General features: G+C 44.4%; 1 protein-coding gene across 2 annotated transcripts in view; it reads right to left on the reverse strand.

The window, feature by feature from the left end:
• SUCLG2 (succinate-CoA ligase GDP-forming subunit beta) overlaps positions 1 to 23,423 on the reverse strand; it is a 207,634-nt gene extending 184,211 nt beyond the window's left edge. For both annotated transcript variants that reach the window (XR_014545006.1, XM_083602015.1), the window contains exon 1: positions 23,274 to 23,423. Coding sequence is in view for 1 of the 2 variants with exons in the window: in XM_083602015.1 (XP_083458141.1) it covers positions 23,274 to 23,360 (87 nt within the window). In the remaining variant the exon portion in view is untranslated. The remainder of the gene's footprint in view (positions 1 to 23,273) is intronic.
• Positions 23,424 to 25,352: the final 1,929 nt, after the last annotated feature.

Consider the following 25,352-nt stretch of genomic DNA (forward strand, 5'->3'; position numbering starts at 1 on the left):
ATTAGGTTTGCACAGCATATCAGCAAAATGCTCTAATGGTAGGAATGGCTGAGCAATGCAGCAAGTTGTAGAGGTGATGAAAAATTACCTTTGCTTGAAGAGGAGCGGATCCCAGTTGAGAAAATTATCAGAGTGGCTTCAGTAGCACCAATGGTATAATCCTACACCCAACTGTCTACGTAAGTCAAGTCCCACTGAAATTCTCAATGGCGCTTACTTCTGAGTAGATATGTACAGGACTGAACTTTAAAAATCATACCAATATATAGGTGACTAAAGTTTGTCTCGCAACTCAGAATTCTTAATTCAGAAATAAGAAGAGTGCATACAGTACTGGAGAATAAAAAATCCATCGCTTTTGCCAGCTACGATTTGTATGATCTCAATTTGTATTTTAAAATCCCAATACATTGGCATGCTGCAGTATGATAAGCCATCCTTATGGTCAGATAAACATGTTTAGGATTTCACTTTTGGAGTGTTAAGATCTGTAACAAATGTTGGTTACAGGGGTACCTCGGGTTACATACGCTTCAGGTTACATACGCTTCAGGTTACAGACTCCACTAACCCAGAAATAGTACCTCGGGTTAAGAACTTTGCTTCAGGATGAGAACAGAAATCGTGGTCCGGCGGCGTGGCGGCAGCAGGAGGCCCCATTAGCTAAAGTGGTGCTTCAGGTTAAGAAGAGTTTCAGGTTAGGAATGGACCTCCGGAACGAATTAAGTACTTAACCCGAGGTACCACTGTACTTCTATTTTCCTCCACACACTTCAAATCACCTTCCATTATCATATCCAGATGATTGACACAAGATGATTGGAGAGGCACAGAACTGAGAACAAGCGAATTCTGAAAGCACTGATGACGCAAGTCACAATGGCAAGCAACATCATCACCTACTCGCAATGATAAAAGAAGCTGGCCCTAAAGATCAAGCAATCCTAGCAAATGAAAGTCTGCAAAAGAAAAGGATGTTTGATTTCTTGCTTCCTGTAAATGCAAACATTGACTAGGCCTCTGGAACTTTTTCAGACATGCCCTAACGTTTACTGTGTGGTAAGAGCAAGATCAGGTAAGCGGAAGGTATGGTGAAGAGCAATTTTCCACCAAAACTCAGGAGGTCTTGAAGGAGACCCAGCTGCTGACAATATCAAATCAGGCTGCAGTATTAGAGGTCACTGCCAAAGCGACTCATAAAAGTAGCCAGGCACTCCTAAGAAGCAGGGCGGCAACAAACAGCATTTATAGGGACGTTCAGTGGACGATGGGAGAGCCCAGGTGTGCAAATCTTAATAATAATAATAATAATAGGTGATAAAGTTAGGAAATGAGTCAGCATTTCACATTAAGTCCCCAAAAGGCACAAATGAAAGGTATAAACGTCTGAATTGCACATGCATAAAGATACAGCAAAAGAAGCTATTTCTATCTCAATAAACACCTGTGAATTTATCCACATGAACATGCCTGACAACTTTGCTCCTTCTGCTTCAGGTGCCACACAACAAGTGCAAACCTGGGACACAGCCTTTTCCGTTGTGGCCCAACATCACTTAGGAGACCCACCTGGCCCCACAGGCTTTATGGTGGACTGAGAAGACATTTTTGTTTCATAGAATGCTTGCAAATTACTCCCATTGTATTGATCCCACGCCACAACAGTCTTTTCAGCCATTTTCAGTATGGTTTATTAGATTGTTTCAGTGTTTATTAAGCATCATTCAATTGTTACTATATAGTAAACCCCACCTTGAATAGTGATATAGGCAATTGAAATATAGGTATGAAAAGACATTTTACTGTCCCCAGTTGAGAACCACCATTGCCGGCAAATTGGCTTAACTCCCACCTCTGACAACCTACTCCTGGGATCGTGTATCTGCGGCAGGGTTAGGCCAGCTGCAACCTCACAGAACTACCAATTCCCAGGACTAAAAGTGACTGAACCATTTTTAGAAAGAATGCAAAAGTTCAGTCCTCACACAAAAGCAAGAGATCATCACACGGGTGATGTTTTACCATGGGATTTCACAAGATGAATAATGGCGCAATCCTAATCATGTTTGCCCAGAAGGAAGACCTACTAAATCCAATAGGGCTTCCTCCCAGATAAATGGGGCGAGGAGTGGCACCTCAACTACTCTCCCTTATAAATAGCTAACTCAGGTGGTGGGTGTTAAGTTGTGGGTGAACATAGCAGACAACACAGGCCAGAACAGAACTGAACTGAAGGGTTCAGCCAGCCTGCTTATATAGAGTTCCACTACAACGCAACAGTAACCATTTTCTGTAACTATCCAATCACTGAGCGTCACTTTCAATCCCTTATTTGCATATGTGGACCTGAGTGAAAACTATCTACAGTATCCCCCTGCTGGCCCTAGGTGAAAACTTCAGTACATAACACTGGGTACCAACAAAATGGGTGCCCTGAGAAGCAAGAGGTAAGCATGAGCAGGTAGGGACCAATTCAGTAAACCCACAACTTACATGGGGGTTATGTTCCAGGCATCACACCGAAAGCCCATAGTCAAAACATATTGGGTGAAATGGTGGGCAGCATTGCCAACGGCTTTTTTTCCCAGATGCCTGCCCCCTTAAAAAAATAATTTGCCAAGCCCATGAAACTGAATGTGCATAAGTTGCAGGTTTCCTGTACATATTTAAAAAGAAACTCTAATGTGGTTGAGAAGGGAAGCAAGACTAATGGGGACTGAGCATGCCCAGTAGCCACAGAAAAACATAAAAAGAAAAATGGAAAATTGGCAGTGGTGGAACGGCCTGGTTGGAGGGAATGGCTGACAGAAACATTGAGGAGGAGAAGCTGCAGCCTTTTGTTACAGGCCCCCTTTGCATTTCCTGTTAACGTGTCCCTAGCGATGACAGCAGATTTTTTTTTTAAAAAAAAAAGCTCATGCAACAAAACAGGCTCCCGTCACATGGCAGGTACCAACTGTCATCACATAAGGACGCATGCAAAGAAATATTTGCCATGTGAAACTGACCAGATTCTGAGAAAAAGGAATCTCTCTCCCCCTCTAGCTCTCTTTTATGAAAGAGATGGAAAATTGGATCCAAGTTTGCAATGTAGATACACCTCGCATTCTGAGCCACTAAAGCACAATGTGTCAGACGCCTTGCCTCCAGGTAGCCTGTTGCACATCTCATATGCATCTCCCCCAGCCCTTGAAAACAGGTGCAGCAAATCACATGAATATTCGAGCTCCTTTCCTCCTGCTCTTTACAGAGCTCTTCTCACAACAAAAGTCTTATCTGAATCACCCCCATCCCACCCCCCTCAAAAGCACACTAACTCCCAGAAAAGCCAATCCTGTTGAACTGCTGGCCGTGAATATGATGCAGTCCAAGCAGAAGAGGAAAGAGGAGGCCCCCATGCGCCACAGTTGCATGGATTAGCCCTGAGGGTGACACAAACCATAATCTCTTATCATTTTTCACCTTCCCCAGTTATTACCGTCATCAGGCTTGCTTATCATTCCTGAATTACTCAGGGCACACAACATCCGAACGAGCGCTTTTATTTAAGCGGCTGAAAGTGATATGCCGAGAAGTAACCATTCATTTTCTGGCAAACATACTCTTTCATTTACAGTTCAGCCATAAAAGCCTAATTCAATTTAGGGCAAAGCGGGATATCATTTAAGGTCCATTGAATCCTGAAGGTCAGTATTCTTTCTACCACACGCTCTTAAGATAAAGCCTAGTCTTCAGGAACTTAAAACCACTTGGACATTTTAAAGTCGCATATTCATCCTGCAGAGCAAAAGGCTGGCGTTGCTTGGAGACAGGGCATGAGGAATGCTGCCACCAACAGTTAAACCTGTACAGACCCACCTAACTGATAAGAAAATACACAGAACCTTTGGTCCTTTTCCTTTGCTTGTCTTGTTTATCTGCTACTGCTTCCCAATGCTAGTCGAACCACACTAAACCACTGAGCCTCTTGGGCTTGTCGATCAGGTCGGCGGTTCCATTGCTCTGCCCCAGCTCCTGCCAACCTAGCAGTTCGAAAGCACACCAGTGCAAGTAGATAAATAGATACCGCTGCGGCGGGAAGGTAAACGGTGTTTCCGTGCGATCTGGCTTCCGTCACAGTGTTCCATTGCTCCAGAAGCAGTTTAGTCCTGCTGGCCACATGACCCAGAAAGCTGTCTGTGGACAAACGCCGGCTCCCTTGGCCTGAAAGCAAAATGAGCGCCACAACCCCATAGTTGCCTTTGACTGGACTTAACCGTCCAGGGGTCTTTTACCTTTTTACCTTACCCAACCCGTGGGATTTGGGGCTGCTGTTTTTCTATTCTGAGAAAGAACATCCTAAAAATTAGATTTGTTACTGAGCTTTTTTAAAAGATGCATGCAACTCCAACCTACCCACCCACCAAGACAAATTGTGCTTCTGTTCGTGATTTTCTCTCCCTACAGGAACAAATTCTAGATATTAATCATGAAAACTTTTCTTCAGGCAGAGACTGTTACAATACGAAACACCTGCTGACATTTATCAGTAAGTTATAAGAGTTAGGTTCAACATTATCAAAATCCATTGCGGGGAGGGAGAAATAAGAGGCTAAAAGAACAATGAAACTTAAATATCCCTACAGGTAGCACCAGAAGCCTTCCAAAAGGAAGCCATAATCATAAGTGAAATTTTAGCAGAGAGAACCGCAGGGTGCCTTCAGATGCCATCAAATCAGATTAAATAACAAGAGTAAGGAACAGGTCAGGTCTGTTATAGGTTTAAAGAAACACAATTAACCTTGACCTTCCCAAACGATTGTAGAATACAGGTGCAAGTGAAGGGTTAGGACATCGAGGCTACAATCCCATGCATTTTCAGGCAACTCCCACTGAATTTGGTGGAACGGTTTCATTTTTTTTTTTTAAGATATTTATTGAAGTTTTACAAAAACATAAGTTTACAAAATGAAAAAAGGTCATATAAAAAGAAAAAGATACAAAAAAGAGAACACAGAAAAATACATGAAAAAGAAAAAAGAGGAATAAAAAGACAAAAGACAAAAGACAAAAGACAAATAGCTAAAAAAAGAATTAAAAACAAATCCTTTTTTTGTAACTTTGAACTCATTAGCTTATTTCCTTGGCCTCCTCATACCTCCCCTTTTTGTATTCCCATTTAAATAATCAAATCAGCAAATCCTTACCCTCTTTCGTTTATCTTAACTCTGTATCTTAACATATTATAACTCTATATTTTCATCCATTATCAATTCATTTTTGCATATTCTTATTAACTTTGTTGCTAATGCCACTTATTTTCAATACATTGGTGGAATGGTTTCAAAGTAGGCATGCGCCATATTAAACTGCAAGGATGCAATCCTACATTCGTTTATTCGGGGGCCAGTCACTGGGATTTGCTCCTGAGTAAATGTGAACATCTGACACCTAAGAATCAGGAATGACAATGAAGAATGTTAGAGAGAAGAAACCTCTGGTTTTTTATTGGCTGTACATCACCCATTATTCCGCCCACTTGTCCTTGACCCCATCCACTGTTGACCTCCAACCCTGGCACCACTATCTTGTGACTACCAGAAGCTGGTCCAGCCTGGAATGTAGCCCCTAGGCTGAGACTAATCCCCCCACCCTTAATTCACAAATTAATTTATTGTTGCGCCACTTTAAAAGGTTTCGTTGTTGTCAGTCACTGTTTATAGTATTCTAGTCATCTTTGTCTCAGTCCCATCTTCCCATGTTTTGATATTGTGGGGATTTTGTTTGACACCTTGCGTCTCGACTCGGGAGGGAAAAAAAGTGGGGAATCTTAAAATAATAATAATAATCTCCAGCCTTTTCAAGACTGCCCTTTTCTAAGCCGAGCATCTGCCTGTCTCTTTTCAATGACAGGCAGTCAACACTGTTAAACAAGATAGGAATAAAGCAGATGCAATGGAAGGTTGTTGAAGGGGGAGGTTTTTCTTTTGCTCATTAAACTGTCTCGGAGACCTCCACGGACTTCAAGCAGGTGTCTGCCTAGGCAAAGATGCTCAACTGCCGGGTACAACTTGCAAATTTGGGACCCGCGGCTGGTTTCCCCAAGGATAAGTAAGTAGGACAAATGTGTTGTGTTTGTACTAATAAAAAATACTTGACAAGCATCTTCAGGTCTCCTTGTCACAACACAGAGAGACAGATTTAATCAAAGTGTCCGTCAAAGTGTCCAGGGAACTCAAAATTAGCAAAACCTTCAGATACCCTCCTTCCTTGTTTATATGCCTGCACTCAACGTTCTTAGAAGGCATCTTATGTGTATGGTGCCTGCAGGAAAGCTCCATCTACAGACCGGATGACCCCCGGGGTCCCTTCCAATTCTACAACGCTATGAGACGGAGGCCTGTTTTGGGAGTGTAGCAAACAACGCCTGCTGCCAAGCACCAGCAAATCAGGCCTTGCTGGGCACAGGTGACATTATCAGCACAAAAGCCCCCGACCTCCACCACTAAGTGCCCATTCTGCCCAGCCTACCAGAACTTGTGCCATGTTCACAGAGGCAAAGGAGTGTACAGGTAGTGCGGCTGCCTGGGACATTTTAAAATGTCACACGGCATTTTTGCCTTTGGGAGAGGTGACACCTACTTCTGGCCACACCCACCTGTTCCCAAATCATGGTGGGGGTTTATACAGACCCCATGTCAACACAGTGGCTCAGTTAGATCAAGGGTGCGGAACTTTTGCTGGCCAGTGGGACAGATCTTTATCACCTCACCCCATCAAATTTGACAAGTGGGGAAGCCCAGCCACCTGGCGTCACTATGCTGCCAGGCAATGCTGTGCTTTGAAGCCCAGGTTGTAGGGCCTTCCAAATAGGCTGTTTGAAAGCCCTGTTGCAAACAGCCCTGCACTGCTCCTTGATCCTCTAGTTTTCTGAGGTTTAAAGAGCAGCAGGGGGCTGCTTGCAAAAGGACTTTCAAACAGTCCAACACACTGCTCTTTGAGCCTCCAGTTTTCAGAGGTTCAGGAAGCAGCATGGTGACTGAGAAGTGCTTTTTCCAATGGATACTACTTCACCGTCCTGGTGCAAGGCAAGTTCATACCACCCATCAGTGTGCCTTGCAAAGGAACGATGGGAATGTCTCTTTAAGCTCCTGATTGGTTGGGGGGGAGGTTTGAAGCCCTGCCCTCACCTGAAGGCATTATGACATCAGGTATAGGGCAGGTTATCCAAAGCAACCTGGGGAGACCTGGAAGACCTAGTCTGGCCTATGGGCAGAGCTCCCCCACTCTTGATATAGATAGGCAAACTCTGCCCCTCCAACTGTTTGGGACTACAATTCCCATCATCCCTGACCACTGGTCCTGTTAGCTAGGGATGATGGGAATTGTAGTCCCAAACATCTGGAGGGCTGGAGTTTGCCTATGCCTGATATAGATGGTGTCATTTTCCCTACCTTTAGCTGCAAACTCTCCAGCAGCAAGTTTCACAGGCAATTGCATAAAGCTACAATGGTATTAAAACAAAAACTGCCTGCTTTACTGTCATTGGGCCAAATATGCAGCAATAGTTTTGAAAGCCGGAAATGCATTATGAGGTTGCTTTAAAAAAGCACACACAGCCTCTGAACCACCTAATGCACAGCTTTACGGGGATTATGTTTGTGAAATTTTAATATGCAATGTCCAGCAGCCTTCATTCAAATGAGTTAATTTTCTTAACCCAGAAGTACAATATATTGGCTTCAGTCTTCAAAGCCTTTAACTGGCAATGAGCATTTCTTTCTTTTTTTTAATGTAACTCGTATAAAGGCACTGAAGATATAGGTGTGTCTGAATTTCAGAATAAAGACGCACATTGAAGGAGCACTAAATGGAAATACAGCATCATCTTTCACCTAGATGCAACTGAACAAAACTCTGCGTGTCCCTGGAGGAGCTATCGTGCGAAAGGGCCCTAAAAATTCTATTATGGTTATTCATTTACTTTCCGTGAATCCTAAACAAATTGGAGCAAAGGGGGCTGTGAGTCACACGGGTTTTACAAGGATTTGCTCCTAAGATTGGTTCATGCAGTGCCTTTAAGTTTGGGGACATGACTGGCAACGTTGCCAAATAAGTGCTCTTCACTACAGTGGTACCTCAGGGTAAGTACTTAATTCGTTCCGGAGGTCCGTACTTAACCTGAAACTGTACTTAACCTGAAGCACCACTTTAGCTAATGGGGCCTCCTGCTGCCGCCGCGCCTCCGGAGCACAATTTCTGTTCTCATCCTGAAGCAAAGTTCTTAACCTGAAGCAGTATTTTTGGATTAACGGACTCTGTAACCTGAAGCGTATGTAACCTGAAGCATATGTAACCCAAGGTACCACTGTACATGGAAGAGTTCCTTTTATGCCACTCCATACCTGCCCTGCCACTTGAGGTGGGAGACGATTTTGTCTACCTGGGCTCCACCACAACCAGCAACCTCTCCATCGAAGCTGAGCTGTGTCAACATTTCTTGGCATGGCTATTGTTCCCCTGTTGTGATAAGAGAAAGAGCGGCCACTGTGTCCTAATGCAATCTCTGTGTTGGCTAACAGGCTTCAATTTGCTGGATCTTCCTGGCAATCATTTGGCATAATGACCCATTCGCTGTCTTGATCTCATAATGCTCATAAGAACACTTACCAGGTTCAGAGAGAGTAAAGCGAGGAGCCATTAGCAAGCCCTTCCCTCGAAATATGCCACCAGAGGAAAGCCTTTTGAGGCTTGATGCCAAAGAAACAGATCACCCAGGGACCCGAATGCGGCGCATGAATCATCGGTACATAACAGGGGACCAAGCATTCTTCTTCAGCAAACACGATTACTGAGTGAAGGATTTGACACCAAGGATAATGAATTGTGAGAGAGGTTCTGCTTTGTGTCTGAACATAATCAGCACAACACAAGCTACAGGAAAGTTCTGCCAATTTTTTTCTCTCTCCCTCTCTCTCCTTCTCCAGTGAGGCACACAGAGAGAAGCATGCCTCGCTTCCAAGTCACTTAGAGGGCCTTCTGCGGTCCCAAATTCGAAACAAGAACAGGTTTCCAAACTGAAGGCTGTGAAGGAGAGCTTGCAAAAAGCTGCAACGGTTTACTGACGTCAAAGGAACAACAACAACATCTGACTGGGCTGCCCCTAGCCACTCTGGGTGACTTCCAACAGATCTGAAAATGTAAAACATCAAACATTAAAAGCTTCTCGATACAGGGCTGCCTTCAAATGTCTTCTAAAAGTAAGATAGTTGCTTATTGCCTTGACATCTGATGGGAGGGCATTCCACAGAGTGGGCACTACTACTGAGAAGACCCTGTGTCTGGTTCCCTGTAACCTCGCTTCTCACAGTGAGGGAACCGCCAGAAGGCCCTTGGAGCTACATCTCAGTGTCTGGGCTGAACGATGCAGGTGGAGATTCAGGTATACGATTCAGGTATACAGTGCCAAAGCCATTTAGGGCTTTAAAGGTCAACATACTGGAAACCAGGTTTTTTTTAGGGGGTAGTCAAGGTATTCAGTACTGGCACCTGATTTAGTTGTTGTTAATAAGTGTGACACTGACTGTTAACAACTTCATGGTGAGTACCAGAATCTATTTTTCTAGAAAAAAAGGACTGCTGGGAACCAATGTAGACCTCTTAGGACCAGTGTTTTGTGGAATTCCAGAGGCATATCTATATCACCGTTTGTGGTTTCCAAGCTCTTGCAGCAAAAGCAAGGGCAAGAATGGTTAATTTCCGCTTGGCAGCGCCACGGCTTTGTGTCAACCAAGAGGCCTTGTGGAGAGAGGGCTAACATGAGAAGAGCCCTGCTGGGTCAGATCTGAGGATCAACCTGGCTTCCCACAGTGGCCAATCAGGTTATTCCAGGAAGCCCACAAGCAAGTCATGACGACAATCATTCTCCCATGGTGTGACGGCCCCTCAACAACTGGTATTGAACACAGAGGTTCCATTTAACCACAATTGCACATCCATGGCATTCTACAATCCACTTCTAGGCCATCGCCATGTCCTGTGGTACCAACTTCCACCGCTTATACCAGTATTTCTCAGACTTGGGTCCCCAGCTGTCATTGGACTACAACTCCCATCATCCCTGACCACTGGTCCTGCTAGCTAGGGATGATGGGAGTTATTGTCCAACAACAGCCGGGGACCCAAGTTTGAGATACACGGGCTTATACATTCCTTTTGAAAAGTATTCCCCTTAATTGACAACCCATTAATTTTATTAGGTGGTGCAGAGGGAGAAAAGGGCTCCTTTATCCTCTTTCAAAACACCACAATTTTTTTGCAAACTTCTAGCACATCCTCCAAGCTGCAACCACTAGCGCCATGACAATTTTATTTATTTATTGGATTTATATCACACCCTTCCCTCCCAAGGAGCCCACTCATCATCTTACATTAGAACCTGTGTAAACAATGCACCCACAATGGGATGTTGATAACAAGTGCTTTTGTGCACAGTTGTTGAAAGTTTATTTCATTTTGTGGCAAAAGAACAAAAAAACCCAACCAACAAAACAACACTTGCAATTTAAATGTAGCATTCTCAGACAGGTATTTCAGAGGTGGGGCTCTGTGAGGGCAGGAGAGAAGGAATTATTTCTTGCCGTAAGGTGAATGTGTTAATAAATTCTTTTTTTCCCTGGTCATTGCAAATCCTGTATCTATTATTCCAGATACGTCAAAAAACCCAAAGCTTTTTTAGTTTGTAAGAAATTATACAAAAGGGACAAGTAAAATTATGATTAACAACCTAGACAGTTTCATATGGTGTGATGCAGTTAACTGAAGAATGTTGCCTTTGAGAAAGTCTTTTCACTTGTATGTAGTAATTAGACACTGAATTAATTGAACATTTTTATCAACACATTTAGTATTTCACATACTCTTTTGAAAAGGCTTTGGAATATTTGGAGAACAAAGAACATGCATTTTAAAGCACTAACTCTTACTTCTTTCAGCCTCTCCCTATCCAGAAACTTTTAAAAACTTAGTTACAATTGCAACCTCCCTTTGCAAAACTGAAAGCTTGTGAGAGAATAGCCGAAGTATGCTTGGCTCCATAAAACAAACCATGTTTAAAGAGGAGAAAAGGCATTCTGAAGTTTTGGCAGACAAATAAATACCAGAACTTGACAGCTTCTTTTATCCACAGCATTACTTACTGCTATTACTGCTATTTACTGCTATTTCAGCATGACTTAACTGGTTTCATCATACATGAGAACAAGATCATATTTACATACTAAGCCTTAAAAGCTACTTCTGTGTGAAGTCCGATTCTTAATTTTGGTTCCTGTCATTACTGCCAGCAGCTATTGTGCGTGTTATTGGTTGCTGCGTCAATTGGTCATGTTGATCGGCCATCGTTGCAACATTTGGGCGGACAATTTGCAGCTTCTGTTGGCAAGGGGACGTGCAACAGGTGGATTTTGCGGCGTGTGAGTGTCCTTGGCATCCCCCCCCCCCAAAAAAGCTTAACAACCCTGGGTAATCCCCTCCGCAAAAAAAAGCTCAACAACTTTGTGCCATCTCACCCCATTTTCTTAAATTTGAGTCGCCAAAAATAGGGGGTGCTGTGTAGCTCTGCATCGGAACAAACAACAATGGAGTTTTCCAATCCACAAATGGATTGCCATTTGTTGTGATTTAGCACTAAAGAGTGGGTTTTCCAGGGCAAAGCAGTGGGGCAAAGGCAAAACCGCTTGGACCCATGTCTAGAAAGAACGGGGCAAGTGGAAAACAAGCAAACGAGACCGAAGGCATGTAGGATCTGTGGTAGCAGTTTGTTGCCAAAGTCTGGGTGCAGATGGGCACCCTGTTATCATGGTCAGGAACTGCTGGCCTTACATTGGTGACCACAGCTGACCATTTTCCATAAAGCATTCATAGAAGAATTTCTGACTGCCTTGGCTCTAGAGACAGGTTCTGTACATTACAGAAAGCACAGGTGAAAAAGAAAGGACCCCTGGACAGTTAAGTCCAGTTGTATTTTACTATGGGGTGTGACACTCATCTCCGCTTTCAGGCCGAGGGACAGCAGACAGCTTTCTGGGTCATGCGGCCAGCATGACTAAATCGCTTCTGGTGCAACGGAACACTGACGGAAACCAGAGTGAACGGAAATGCAGTTTACCTTCCTGCTACAGTGGTACCTACTATCTACTCACACTGGTATCCTTTCAAACTGCTAGGTTGACAGGAGCTGGGACAGAGCAACGGGAGCTCCCCCTCAATGTTCAAAATTAGCTAGGCGCCAGGAACATTTTGCACCCATCGTTCTGCCTGGACACTAAGGTCTTCCTCCGAGGGCCTTCTGGTGATTCCCTCACCGCGAGAAGTGAGGTTACAGGGAGCCAGGCAGAGGGCCCTCTCAGAAGTGGCGCCCGGCCTGTGGAACACCCTCCCTTCAGATGTCAAGGAAACAAACAACTATCTGACTTTGGAAGACATCTGAGGGCAGCCCTGTTTACGGAGGTTTTTAATGTTTAATGTTTTGCTTTTACTATTCCGCTGGAAGCCGCCCAGAGTGGCTGAGAAACCCAGCCAGATGGGTGGGGTATAAATAATAAAATTATTATTCTGGTTGACCACTGTAAGAACAGGACGCAGGATTAGATGGGCCTTTGGCCTGATCCAGCAGGCTCTTATTATGTTCTTAGCTTTTCCAATCCTTTAGCACCCACCAAGATTCCCATTTTACCTATTATTAGTCGTAATAGTAGTAGTTTAATTTCTTGCCCACCCTTCACTCTCACATGCCGGGTCTGAACCACAACTGCCTGTTCTCACTTCCAAATCCATCTATCACTATTCACTCACACACAATACTGGGTTAACTTGGGACCGAATTTAACCCAGGATAATACATTGTGCAACCTATAGTAAGAATTGGTCTATACAAAAGCAGGGGGGAAAGTATTTGCAAGGCCATAACATATTGATTCCCCTTGTATTATTTAAAGAACATACTGGTATATTACACAGAGATCATCTGTGTTCCATTAAAACAGCTAATGGCAGTTTTAATTGAAATAAAGCTCTCTCTGCAGTAAAGTAGCCTAAGATTGAATTGCAAGGAGGAGGAATTGACCTCAGAGAGTAAACTTGCAGCTGAAATTCTGATCACAAATAAATGCTACCCTAAAAACTATTAAAGACTAGTTTTAATCTCATTTGAAAACAATATTAGTATTATAGTTGATTCAGCATGAATATTCATTTTCTTCTTGTTAATTAGTAGAGAAAATAGATAAGGGCTTTGCTCAAAGGCCCTTTTATAACTAAAAATCTAAAATAGGTTTAAAAAACAAAACCCAACAACCTATGTTTATGAATGATATCAGAAACAATTAGTTCAAACTAAGCCAAATAACATTTTGGTAAAATGGCATTAATAGGACTGCAGCCAATTAATTAGTAGCTCACTCAGTTCATATATTTGTTGGTTAATTGGTGTGAGCAAAGCCCAAATTTAAACACTGAGGTTATCAATTAAGAGCACACACTCGTTTAAAATATATTATTTAGTTCAGGTGTGTTACTTTTCAAGCAGTAGCCTGACTGAGGAAATATTAATTAATTGTGTAAACAACTGTAAAATGGTCAGATTGTTTAATTAAATCTGCATGAAACTGAATTTAAATGTCTTTTTTTCTTAAGCGCAAAGTCTCTTTGTTTCACAGGAAGCGAAAGAGGCACTACTCACAACCTCATACAAAGGAGGGAATGCCTCCTATGAAAGAACTTGTCTGCAATACACTTATATTAAAAACCATTATTTCTAAAACCTGCTGGCCAATTAATAAGAAAAGCCTGTTTTCTTGATCAAAACATTTCGGCCCTAGTTACTATGCTTATGAGCTATGCAGCCCTGTAGTGGTGTTTTTATATATGCTGGAAGCCTCCCAGAATAGCTGTTATTATTATTGTTATTGTTATTATTGTTGTTGTTGTTGTTGTTGTTGTTGTTGTTGTTGTTGTTGTTGTTGTTGTTAGTGCCACTGAAGTTTGAAAATATCCAGCTTCCTCTGCACATTTACCCAGCTCGCAATTCACAAACACAGAGCGAGCTCCTTTGCCACTGGTCTTTTCCTCACAATCAAGTTAAGACCTCTGGGAACATACGTTTCTCTTTTGTTCCTGTGGGGTCTAAAAGGAACATAACCAAGGGGCATAAAAAAACCCCCACCACTGCTGCTGTGTTGTTAGTTGCATATTCAGCCATTGCACAAACTGATTTCAACTTCTAACAATGCGCATGTCCAGCCTTCGAGATTTGCCAGGCACCAGGTGCATTTTGCACCTACAGTGGACGAAGAGGCAAGGGAACAGGTACCACTTCCAGGCAAAGCCATTGTGGGAGCATCACACCATCGTGGCCCCAACACAACACATTGTGGCCCAAAGCCAGACTTGCTAAGAGAGAACCTATAGAGAACGAAAGCTTCAAAATACTGAAGTGAAAGATTCTGAAGCCATCTTTCTTAATAAAAAACAACACCAAATTGCTTGAAGCAGAAATAAATACAGTGGTACCTCGGCTTACATACGCTTCAGGTTACATATGCTTCAGGATACAGACGCTTCAGGTTACAGACGCTTCAGGTTACAGACTCCGCTAACCCAGAAACAGTACCTCGGGTTAAGAACTTTGCTTCAGGATGAGAACAGAAATTATGTGGCAGCGGCGTGGCAGCAGCGGGAGGCCCCATTAGCTAAAGTGGTACCTCTGGTACCTCAGGTTAAGAACAGTTTCAGGTTAAGAACGGACCTCCAGAACAAATTAAGTACTTAACCCAAGGTACCACTGTACTCTTAGTTTAAATTCTCATTCAAGTTCACTACACAATTGGATCGTGGCTTATGCTTGCTGCACATGCATAATGTATATAAGGCCTTTATGAGCAGAAAAAACCCACTATTTAGAAAAATGAAATGTGGGGGGAAGAGGCTTCAGGATCGAGGAACCAACTTAAAAAATTCACAAAACAAACCAATTAAGAAGCCAATCGTAATGCAAGATGTCATGATGCACAACACAGCTATGTGGAAAGGAAAGGGGTGTTATGCAGTTGTCTAGACAACAATTTTTCCTCCCCACAGCATGCACAAAAGAAAAATGCTACCCGGTTTAGAACAACAATCTGTATGTCTTAAGCATTTGCAGAGAGCATTCATAATTGGTGACCTAATTATGATTTGGGGAGGGCAAGCATCGCTAGAGGGTAGAAAGGAAAATATTTTATTTTATTTTATTTTATTTTAAATAATCTTTATTAGTTTTTCAATTAGATACTCCACATACACATATTGTATTACGTTTTACATTTATACTTGCTCTTCAGAGCTGACTTCCCTCCTTCAGAAAGGAAAATATTTTAAACAGTCTTTCCTTCTAAACAGATTTTAGGTTCATTAAATGGTAATTTACCTTCCTTCAACATTTCAAGAAGACAGCTATGTTTAAGTTCTGGTAAGTATGCAAATATACTTAAATGCAACTGACTGATCAGGTAAGAGACATGATTGAAAAGAAAAAAAGAAAAGCAAGATTTATTTATCGCTTCCATTTCAAAAATTTATATTCTACCCTTCAAGGGTCAATTGGGATTTCCAGGGCAATTTCAACCAGTTGACAGCTCCAGACATTAATCATTTTTATAATACGTTTAAAATGCAAAGACCTTGGCAATATTTTGCTTCTTGTCCATTCTTATATGAGGTTGCAATGTTATGCGTATTTATTTAGAAGTCCCGGTGAACAAAATAAGACTTGCTTCCAGGTAACGATTCAGAGGCTTGCACTGTAAAAGTTCTACCTTGACGGACGAGAAAACAAGAACGAAAACCGGCAATGCGGAATCATGGCATCATAGAATCTTAGGAGTTGGAAGGGACTCCAAGGGTCATCTAGTCCAACCCCCTGCAATGCAGAACTCTCAACTAAAGCAACCATGACAGGTGGCCATCCAACCTCTGCTTAAAAACCTCCAAGGAAGGAGAGTCCACAACCTCCCGAGGGAGTCTGCGCTAAAAACCACGCCACCAGCAACACTTCTTATATTGTACCATTGGTCCATCCAGCGAGGTACTGTCTACTCCAGGCACCCCCAAACTTGGCCCTCCAGATGTTTTGGGACTACAACTCCCATCATCCCTAGCTAACAGGACCAGTGGTCAGGGATGATGGGAATTGTAGTCCCAAAACATCTGGAGGGCCAAGTTTGGGGGTGCCTGGTCTACTCCGACGGGCAACAACTCTCCAAGGTTTCAGGCGGGGTTCTTTCCCAGCCCAGGAAAAGACACCAGGGGCTGGACCGGGGGCCTCCTGTCTACAAAGCAGATTGCTCTACAGCCCTTCACACTACTTGGGCATGAGAAGCTTGCATTCGTCTAGTAAAAGGTAAAGGACCCCTGACAGTTAAGTCCAGTCGCAGACGACTCTGGGGTTGCGGCGCTCATCTTGCTTTACTGGCCGAGGGAGCCGGCATTTGTCTGCAGACATGTGGCCAGCATGACTAAGCCGGTTCTGGCAATCTAGAGCAGCGCGCAGAGACCCCACCAAAAAAATCCCCAACTCAGTTCCTCAACAGAATGTTTCCAGTCCACAAAATGGTGGCAGTTCCACCATTTTTAACAACAGTTGAGACCATAGGAGCCAACTTCTTGGGGCCAAGGTCCCTTTGGTCCCCCCAGTAAAATATTTGAGGAAGCTGCCCCACCAGGTTAATGGGAATTGCCATTCAAATGGTGTGCATGTGCCACGTCTTGTGATTTATTATGCAAGGCGGGGTTTATCTGCCCCCCCCCATATATTTTGTTCAAGTTGGCATCATTGGCTGAAACTTCAGCAAGAGATTGCATGAAATATAAAGGTAAAGGTAAAGGGACCCCTGACCATTAGGTCCAGTCGTGGCCGACTCTGGAGTTGCGGCGCTCGTCTCGCTTTATTGGCCGAGGGAGCCAGAGTACAGCTTCCTGGTCATGTGGCCAGCATGACTAAGCTGCTTCTGGCGAACCAGAGCAGCGCACGGAAACCTTCCCGCTGGAGCAGTACATATTTATCTACTTGCACTTTGATGTGCTTTCGAACTGTTAGGTTGGCAGGAGCAGGGACCGAGCAACAGGAGCTCACCCCGTCACGGGGATTCGAACCGCTGACCTTCTGATCGGCAAGCCCTAGGCTCTGTGGTTTAACCCACAGCACCACCCGCGTCCCTATTTGTCTAGTAAGCATCCCTAATTCATCTTCCAAACAGGGCAGGCTAAAGTGTGAAATGCTAATGTGGGGACTGGTAACATGGGACCCATCCAATGGCAAAAAGGAGGGGGGGCAGGACAGAAAGAAAGAAACAGGGTAGTAGAGAGGGAAGCGGATGCCCCACACAACTTTGACTCTAGCCTCACCCACTGCCAATGAATTAGTAATTTGGAAAGGACAGGGAATGAGTAATTGTGCTCCCCCTCATCCCCTTCAGACATTCAGAATGAATTCACCTAGGGCCAAATACCCAGCTGATACGTAATCACCATTAGGCTACCTTCCTTGCGTGTAAGGCTACCAACCCATTCCCACTCGCCCCAGTGCATGTTTACAGTGAATGCCTGAAGAGGGCTTCTGTGTTTTATCCTAAAAGGCAGCCGAGAAAATTAGTACGCAAATTCCAACATTATTATTATTATTATTATTCCACGTTTGGAAATTACTGCAGCTGGATGCAATAAAATTTTTTGGAGAACTGCGGAGCCCTAGACTGTGTACAGTGGTACCTCGGGTTACATACGCCTCAGGTTACATACACTTCAGGTTACAGACTCTGCTAACCCAGAAATAGTGCTTCAGTTTAAGAACTTTGCTTCAGGGTGAGAACAGAAATCGTGCTCCGGTGGCACGGCAGCAGCAGGAGGCCCCGTTAGCTAAAGTGTTGCTTCAGGTTAAGAACAGTTTCAGGTTAAGTACGGACCTCGGAACGAATTAAGTACTTAACCCGAGGTACCACTGTATAAGTTAACAACAGCTCCAAGTTTCCATAACTAATAAACTGGACATCAAAACTAAAGAGGGGAACAGGGAACTTCTGGCCAACAATCTCTCTTTTTAAAAACAAAAACAAAAACAAACCACAGACATACACTGTAAAATAATTTCATGTGAAACAATATCGGCATCTTTAAATAGGAAATGATCAACAGTGAGCAGAAGGCTATATGTTCTGGAGTGCCAGTGAGGGCACGCTCTGTATAATACCATGGTCTTATAGCAGAATATAATGCAGAGTAATAACGTCTGTAATCATTTGGTACCAGCTGCTTTCAGGGACAACCTTGGCTCAGTAGACGAAGCTTCTCAATTAGCAAAGGAAGAGTCCTGATGCCACAGCTCACCTATGCATGCAATGATCCAACCATGACGCTTCTTGTTTTCTGACAATGCTAAGAGCACACATGTCCTTAGGATTTAATGTACACCTGGGCTAGGAAGATTGTTAGACCTATAAGTCAATGAAGACCAATTAAAAGCATTTGCACCGCTCCAGGTGGTGCACAATTTTCAGCATCCTTTCATCCCGCTAAATGTTTTTACTTTACCATATGTCATCAGTTATGCATAAAAACCAACAGCTAACTATCAGCTTTTTACCTCCAACGGAACTGGAGTTATGTAGTGAAGGGAGGGTCACGTGTTTTAAGAAATCCAGCAGACGACTGCAAGAGAAAATATGGAGCAAACACACCTACAGACCATTATGTGCCCTTAGGGCAGGCATCTTTGAGATATTGTAGTGCAATAGCACCTGGGCCATTGTTGTAAACATATACCAGACTAGTGACTAGATAATGTTGCAAGCATATTCTGGGAAGGCGATGGATCTGGCCAGCCGCTCCTATGAAAACCATCTTCCACAATGGAATATCCACCATGAATTCACTAGGTACAGTCATGGGAAAAAGAAAACGCACCCTCTTTGAATTCTGTGGTTTTACATAGGAAGTCATAATAACAATCACCTGTTCCATAGCAGGTCTTAAAATTAGGTAAATACAACCTCAGATGAACAACAGCACGTGACATACAGTGGTACCTCAGGTTAAGAACTTAATGTGTTCTGGAGGTCCGTTGTTAACCTGAACTGTTCTTAACCTGAGGTTCTATTTTAGCTAATGGGACCACCCGCTGCTGCCGCCGCACGATTTCTGTTCTCATCCTGAAGCAAAGTTCTTAACCCGAGGTACTATTTCTGGGTTAGCGGAGTCTGTAACCTGAAGCGTCTGTAACCTGAAGTGTTTGTAACCCGAGGTACCACTGTATTACATCGTGTCATGATTTATTTAATAGAAATAAAGCCAAAGCGGAAAAGCCATGTGTGAAAATCTAAGTACTCCTTAGGATTCAATAGCTTGTTGAACCACCTTAGCAGCAATAACTTGAAGTGATTGTTTTCTGTAGGACATCATCAGTCTCTCACATTGCTGTGGATGAATTTTGGCCCATTCTTCTTTACAACCTTGCTTCAGTTCATTGAGGTTTGCTGGCATTTGCTTATGCACAGCTCTCTTAAGGTCCCACACAGCAGTTCAATTGCACTGAGGTCTGGACTTTGACTGGGCCATTGCAACACCTTGATTCTTTTTCAGCCATTCTGTTGTAGATTTGCTGGTGTGCTTGGGATCCTGGAGCATGACCCAATTTCAGCCAAGCTTCAGCTGTCGGGCAGATGGCCTCACATTTGACTCTAAAATACTTTGGCATACAGTGGAGTTTATGGTTGACTCAATGACTGCAAGGTTCCCAGGTCCTGTGGCTGCAAAACAAGCCCAAATCATCACCCTTCCACCAACGTGCTTAACAGTTGGTATGAGGTGTTTGTGCTGATATGCTGTTTGGTTTTCACCAAACATGATGCTGTGCATTATGGCCAAACATCTCCACTTTGGTCTCATCTGTCCAAAGGACATTGTTCCAGAAGTCTTGTGGTTTGTTCAGATGAAACTTCGCAAACCTAAGCAGTGCTGCCGTGTTCTTTTGAGAGAGAAGAGGCTTTCTCCTGGCAAGCCTTTCAAACAAACCATACTTGTTATCTTTTTCTACTGTACTGTCATAAACTTTGACATTTAACATGCTGAGGCCTGTACAGCCTGAGATGTAACTCTTGGGGGGGGGGGTGTATGTGTGTGTTTTGCAATTTCTCTGAGCATTGCACGGTCTGACCTTGGGGTGAATTGCTGAGACGTCCATTCCTGGGAAGATTGGCAACCGTCTTGAATGTTTTCCACTTTTGAATAATCTTCCTCACTGTAGAATGATAGACTTTACATTGGTTGAGAGATGGCCTTATAACCCTTCCCAGTTTCATGGGTAGCAGCAATTGCTTCTCTAAGAGCACTGTGTCGTCTCTCCTCCTTGGCATTGTGTTAAAACATACCTGAAATGCTCCACACCAGCAAACTGTTGAAACTTCAGCTTTTATAGAAGTGGGCACTCTTGCTGATGATCAATTAAGCAAGAGCATTTGATTAGCAGCGTCTGTCTGCTTGCTTAGCCTCTTAATTACTATGGAAGCAGTAAGGGTGCTTGATTTCTCAATTTTGGCTTTATTTCTGTTAAATAAATCATGGCACTATGTAATATGTCATGTGTCGTTGCTTATCTGAGGTTGTAGTTACCTAATTTTAAGACCTGCTAAGGAACAGATGATTGTTATTATGTCTTCCTATGTAAAACCACAGAATTCAAAACCACTTTCTTTTCCCCATGATTGTAGCTTTTGACAAACTCCCTCACATATCCTCACACTTATGCAATACAGTGGTACCTCGGGTTACAGACGCTTCGGGTTACGCGATTTTGGGTTGTGTACCGCGCCGAACCTGGAAGTACCGGACGGATTACTTCCGGGTTTCAGCACTCACACATGTGCAGAAGTGCTAAATCGTGCTTTGTGCATGCGCAGAAGCACCGAATCACGACCCATGCGTGCGCAGAGGGTTGCAAACGTGCCTCCCGCACGGATCACATTTGCAACCGGAGGTTCCACTGTATAGGCTAGATATGCACTGCCCCATCCTACAGGTTTACAGTTAGCATTACTGAGCTTATGCATGTAAGTGCTTTAAGCTGTATCACTGCTACTGCTGCTATTATTCTACTGTGAAGTTTCAATTTAGGCACAGAGCCAGAGCTCACTAGGCCTCTGTCACAGAGTTTTATCTGTGATGTCAAGGCACACCCTTAGAATATCAGAACTAATGAACTGAGGGTGCAAACTCCACACAGCCACATTTATTCTGTTAAACGAAAATGCAAGAGGTCTGTGGGCGTGTGCCAAGGCCACAGCTTAGAGGGCCACCCGCTGTCAGGCACCCACTGGCAACCCACAGCCAGGCAGAGGGTCAATCACTGACCTGAGGCCCCTAGGCTAGTTCCCTTATTTCTTGAAGGTAAAAGTGGCTGGCAGCAGGACCACTGTCACAGCCATGGCCCGAGGGAAATCACATTCCATGAGCTGCTCCAAAATATTATCAGGAAGAAAAATTAAAAACAAAAGGGAGCCCTGAAGTGGAAGAAGCATTAAGAGAGATCCAAAGGGAGTGGGGGATGGGGGAAGTACGAATGAAGATCATAGAATATGGTGACGGAAGACAGGAAGAGAGCTGTGATGTGGGGAGAGGGAAAACAAGAGAAAAATAAATAAAAGGCCAGAACTCTGGGGACAAGGACAGGAGTTGTTTGCATGAGCTGCAATGGCAGAAGAGGATTTTAAAAAAGGAAAGGTTGATTGTGTGGCTATGTTGGCTCCTAGGAACATTGGAAACAGCCTTATTCCAAAAGTCAGAAATCAGTCCATCGAGTTCAGCATCATCTACCCTGACTGGCAGTCAGGATTCCCACTAGCCTCTCTCCCAGCTCTACCAAAAGATGCTGAGGCTTGAATCACAGACCTTCTGCATGCGAAGCAGGTGCCCCTGTACTGAGCTTCGGCCCTCCTCAGAATAGCCCACCAGTACCAACCCCTGCCTAACCTATGATACAGAAACAGTAGGTGCCGCCACCACAGATAAGAAGGCCTCTAAGGGCCTCGTTCTCTGCACAGTGAAGGTGGCAGGGTGGTCACTAGCTCTGTCTTCTATCCACACACTAATTAAACATGCAGCAGAGGGGTCCGTTCTCTTTTCTGGCTACTGTGCAGTGACAGCTGAAACACTTCCTCCTCTTCATTTCCTTCAGTGAGCAAGCGTGAGTTCAAGGAAGCCACCAGCCTTTCTCAACCTGTGGGTCCCCAGATGTTGTTGAACTACAACTCCCATCACCCCTAGCTAGCAAGGCCAGAGCTCAGGGATGATGGGAGTTGTAGTCCAACAACATCTGGGGACCCACAGGTTGAGAACCGCTGCTGGATGGTTTAGATCCTGCTGGGGCGAGCAAGCGGTTTCTCCTCCATGCACCCACCTGCCCTCTGGGCTGTGCAGCAGAAAGGGCCAGCACCACAGCATCTTAATGAAGTCCAAACCAACCTGATGGCAAGCTTATTAGCGGCAGCCTCCTGCACCGGATGAGCAAAAGGTAACAGAAGGGAGTTACAGGGAGCTCCACTGCCTTAATTTTCCCATGGAAGAGCCAGACTAGCACCAGCGAAGGTGCAAAGAGGTCAACAAGTATTCCTTAAGCCACTTAAACCAGGGCTTAGCTGAGACTGGCTGCATGAGCAAGGCAAAGGGAACTGCACCCACTGGGTGGCAGGATGAGGCTCCTTTACGGGAGTCAGGGGATGGACACGTTGCCAAGAATCTTTCAAAGTCTAGCCCTGGTTGGTGCGGTGTGGTTTGAAAGGCGAGGCATACAGTAACTGCCATTCAAATCAGTGGGACTTGCTTCCGAGTATACACCCCTAGGATTGTGTATCAGAGCGAAAGCCTGCTGTTATGCGCTTCGAGTGTTTTGAGCATGAACAGAGTGCCTTTCCGTTATCACTGCGAACGGGTCCAGTATATATATATATACATACATCAGCACAGGCTAAATAAGGAATTAAAACACGTTCCTAGAAGAAAAGGCCGAGAGGAAAGCCGAGCTCGCAGAACTGCCACCAGGATCCCTTGCCCAAGAACAGCAGCAGCAGCAGCAGCAGCACCCAAAGGAGACCCAGGGCAGTGAGGGAAAGCTCCGCCTAAGCCTGGCCAGCCGCTCCAACCCTCCGCCGGGACGCTGCGGCGCCAGGGCAGGAAAGCCGGAGAGGCCGGGAGAGGCCGGGCGCACTCACCGGGCTGCGCCTCGCCAGCAGGGAAGCTCTGAGCAAAGCCAAGTCCCGCAGCGCTGTCCCAGCCTGGCTTGCCATGGGAGACGCCATCTTAAGTCGAGCCACACGTGGGCAGCGAGGAGGGGCGGCCGCCTGAGCGGAGACAGCCCAGGGGGCGGCCCCGGCGAGGAGGGCGAGGAGGCGGAGACGGAGGCGGCGCTGCCTGCGCGCGGTGGCGGAGGCGTCTGCTTAGGGGAAATGCGCCCTCGCAGACCTTGGAGACCGCTGCTTGGGGACGGAATAGTGCACCTCTTTCGGAGAGGAGTAAAAAGCGGGGAGCGGCTTGCCTTCGTCTGCTTCCAGCCGCTGGCCTGCGGCGACCTTTGAGCCACTCCAGTGGCCCCGAAAAGCGCCTAATTAATGCCACGGCGACCGGTTGCACCGTCTCGCCGTGCTTCCCCCGCGCGTAAAAACGCACCCGCGCGCCATGCCCAGATTCACGCTCCAGGGCAATTCTATGCTGCTTTGAAAGAAGCCCACTGGCGTGCCTAGGGTGGGGCTGAAGTGATGCAGCTGTGCATACATGGGGCTGATCTGCACAGGACACCTTGCTGCAGCCGGAGTGATGCTCCTGTCCCCCCTATTTATGTGGGAGCGAGTCCCAATGAAATCGAGCCGATTTCAGGATGAGCGTCCTTAAAGCCGGCCCGGAGTCCCGGACAGTTGAGATGTTTTGCTAGAAGCGCGGGCTACAACCCACGATACAGCTTGTTATTGTTCATTTCTATGCCGCTTTATATTTTAAAGGGAAAAATCTCAAAAGCGGTTTACAACACATTAAAACATCCAACATGACAATCCATAATAAAAGAAATTCAAGCTCCGGGGGGAATTTTTCAGATACTCCTCTTCCCCATATTATTATTATTATGATTATTTATTCAGTTTGTCATTAGAACATCGCAAGGCGATTCAGATGACACAAATACAAAATGGGAACACAAAATACATGATACAAGAAAGTCAAACCAATAACCTCCCTCCCACAAGCACGTTTAAAAGGCCATATAGAGAGTTCGAAAGCTGAGTTACAGAGAAACATTTTTGCCTGGTGCCTAAAAGAGATGCAGTGAAGGAGCCAGATGAACAGGTACAGCATTCCACAAGACTTTGTAAGAAGAGGGCAGCTTTGGGCGGCAAGGATGACTTTTCCTGTTTCAAACATTAGAGCCACTTTTCACATGATGTTTTCCTCATTATCTGTGACAAATCTCCCATGTGAATTGGCTGTGGCTTGTGAAGTATCCCAGAGCATGGGGGTCAGTGCATGGACTTCATATGTGTAGTGACCCTTGTATAACGCTTTTATTACAAGCATCCCAGACCCCTTAAAATTAATCACCCATGAAGACCTTTTAAGCAGGATGGCTATTAAAAAAGAGTAATGAGCAGGTGCATGTTCCACCCTTTTAATACAGTGGTACCTCGGGTTACATACGCTTCAGGTTACAGACTCTGCTAACCCAGAAATAGTGCTTCAGGTTAAGAACTTTGCTTCAGGATGAGAACAGAAATCGTGCGCCGGCAGTGCAGCGGCAGCAGGAGGCCCCATTAGCTAAAGTGGTGCTTCAGGTTAAGAACAGTTTCAGGTTCTTCTTCTTCCTGAAGATTGGAAGAAATTTAAAGATTATCTACAGAAATATTGTAAAATTAACGAATGTTAGAATGATGTTGGATAGAAATTAAGTGGTTTCCAGCTGTAATGCTTTAAGAGAATATGAAAAAAGGGTTATAAATAGGTAAAAACATAATGGTAAGGATTTGCTGAACCAACAATTTGAGGTGGAATACAAAAAAGGGAGGTATGAGGAGGTCTGGGAAACAGGCTAAAGGAAAATAAGCAATGGAAAATTTGTGTGTTTTTAATTATTTTTATTTTGTATTTTTGTTTTTATTTTATTTTATTGTAATACTTTAAAAAATCTTAATAAATATCTTTAAAAAAAAAAAGAACAGTTTCAGGTTAAGTACGGACCTCCGGAACGAATTAAGTACTTAACCCGAGGTACCACTGTATGTACTTATTGATGCAATGGGGATTCA

The sequence above is a fragment of the Podarcis filfolensis genome (assembly GCF_964270895.1).
Source record: "Podarcis filfolensis genome assembly, chromosome: 2".
NCBI classification, from domain to species: Eukaryota; Metazoa; Chordata; class Lepidosauria; order Squamata; family Lacertidae; genus Podarcis; species Podarcis filfolensis.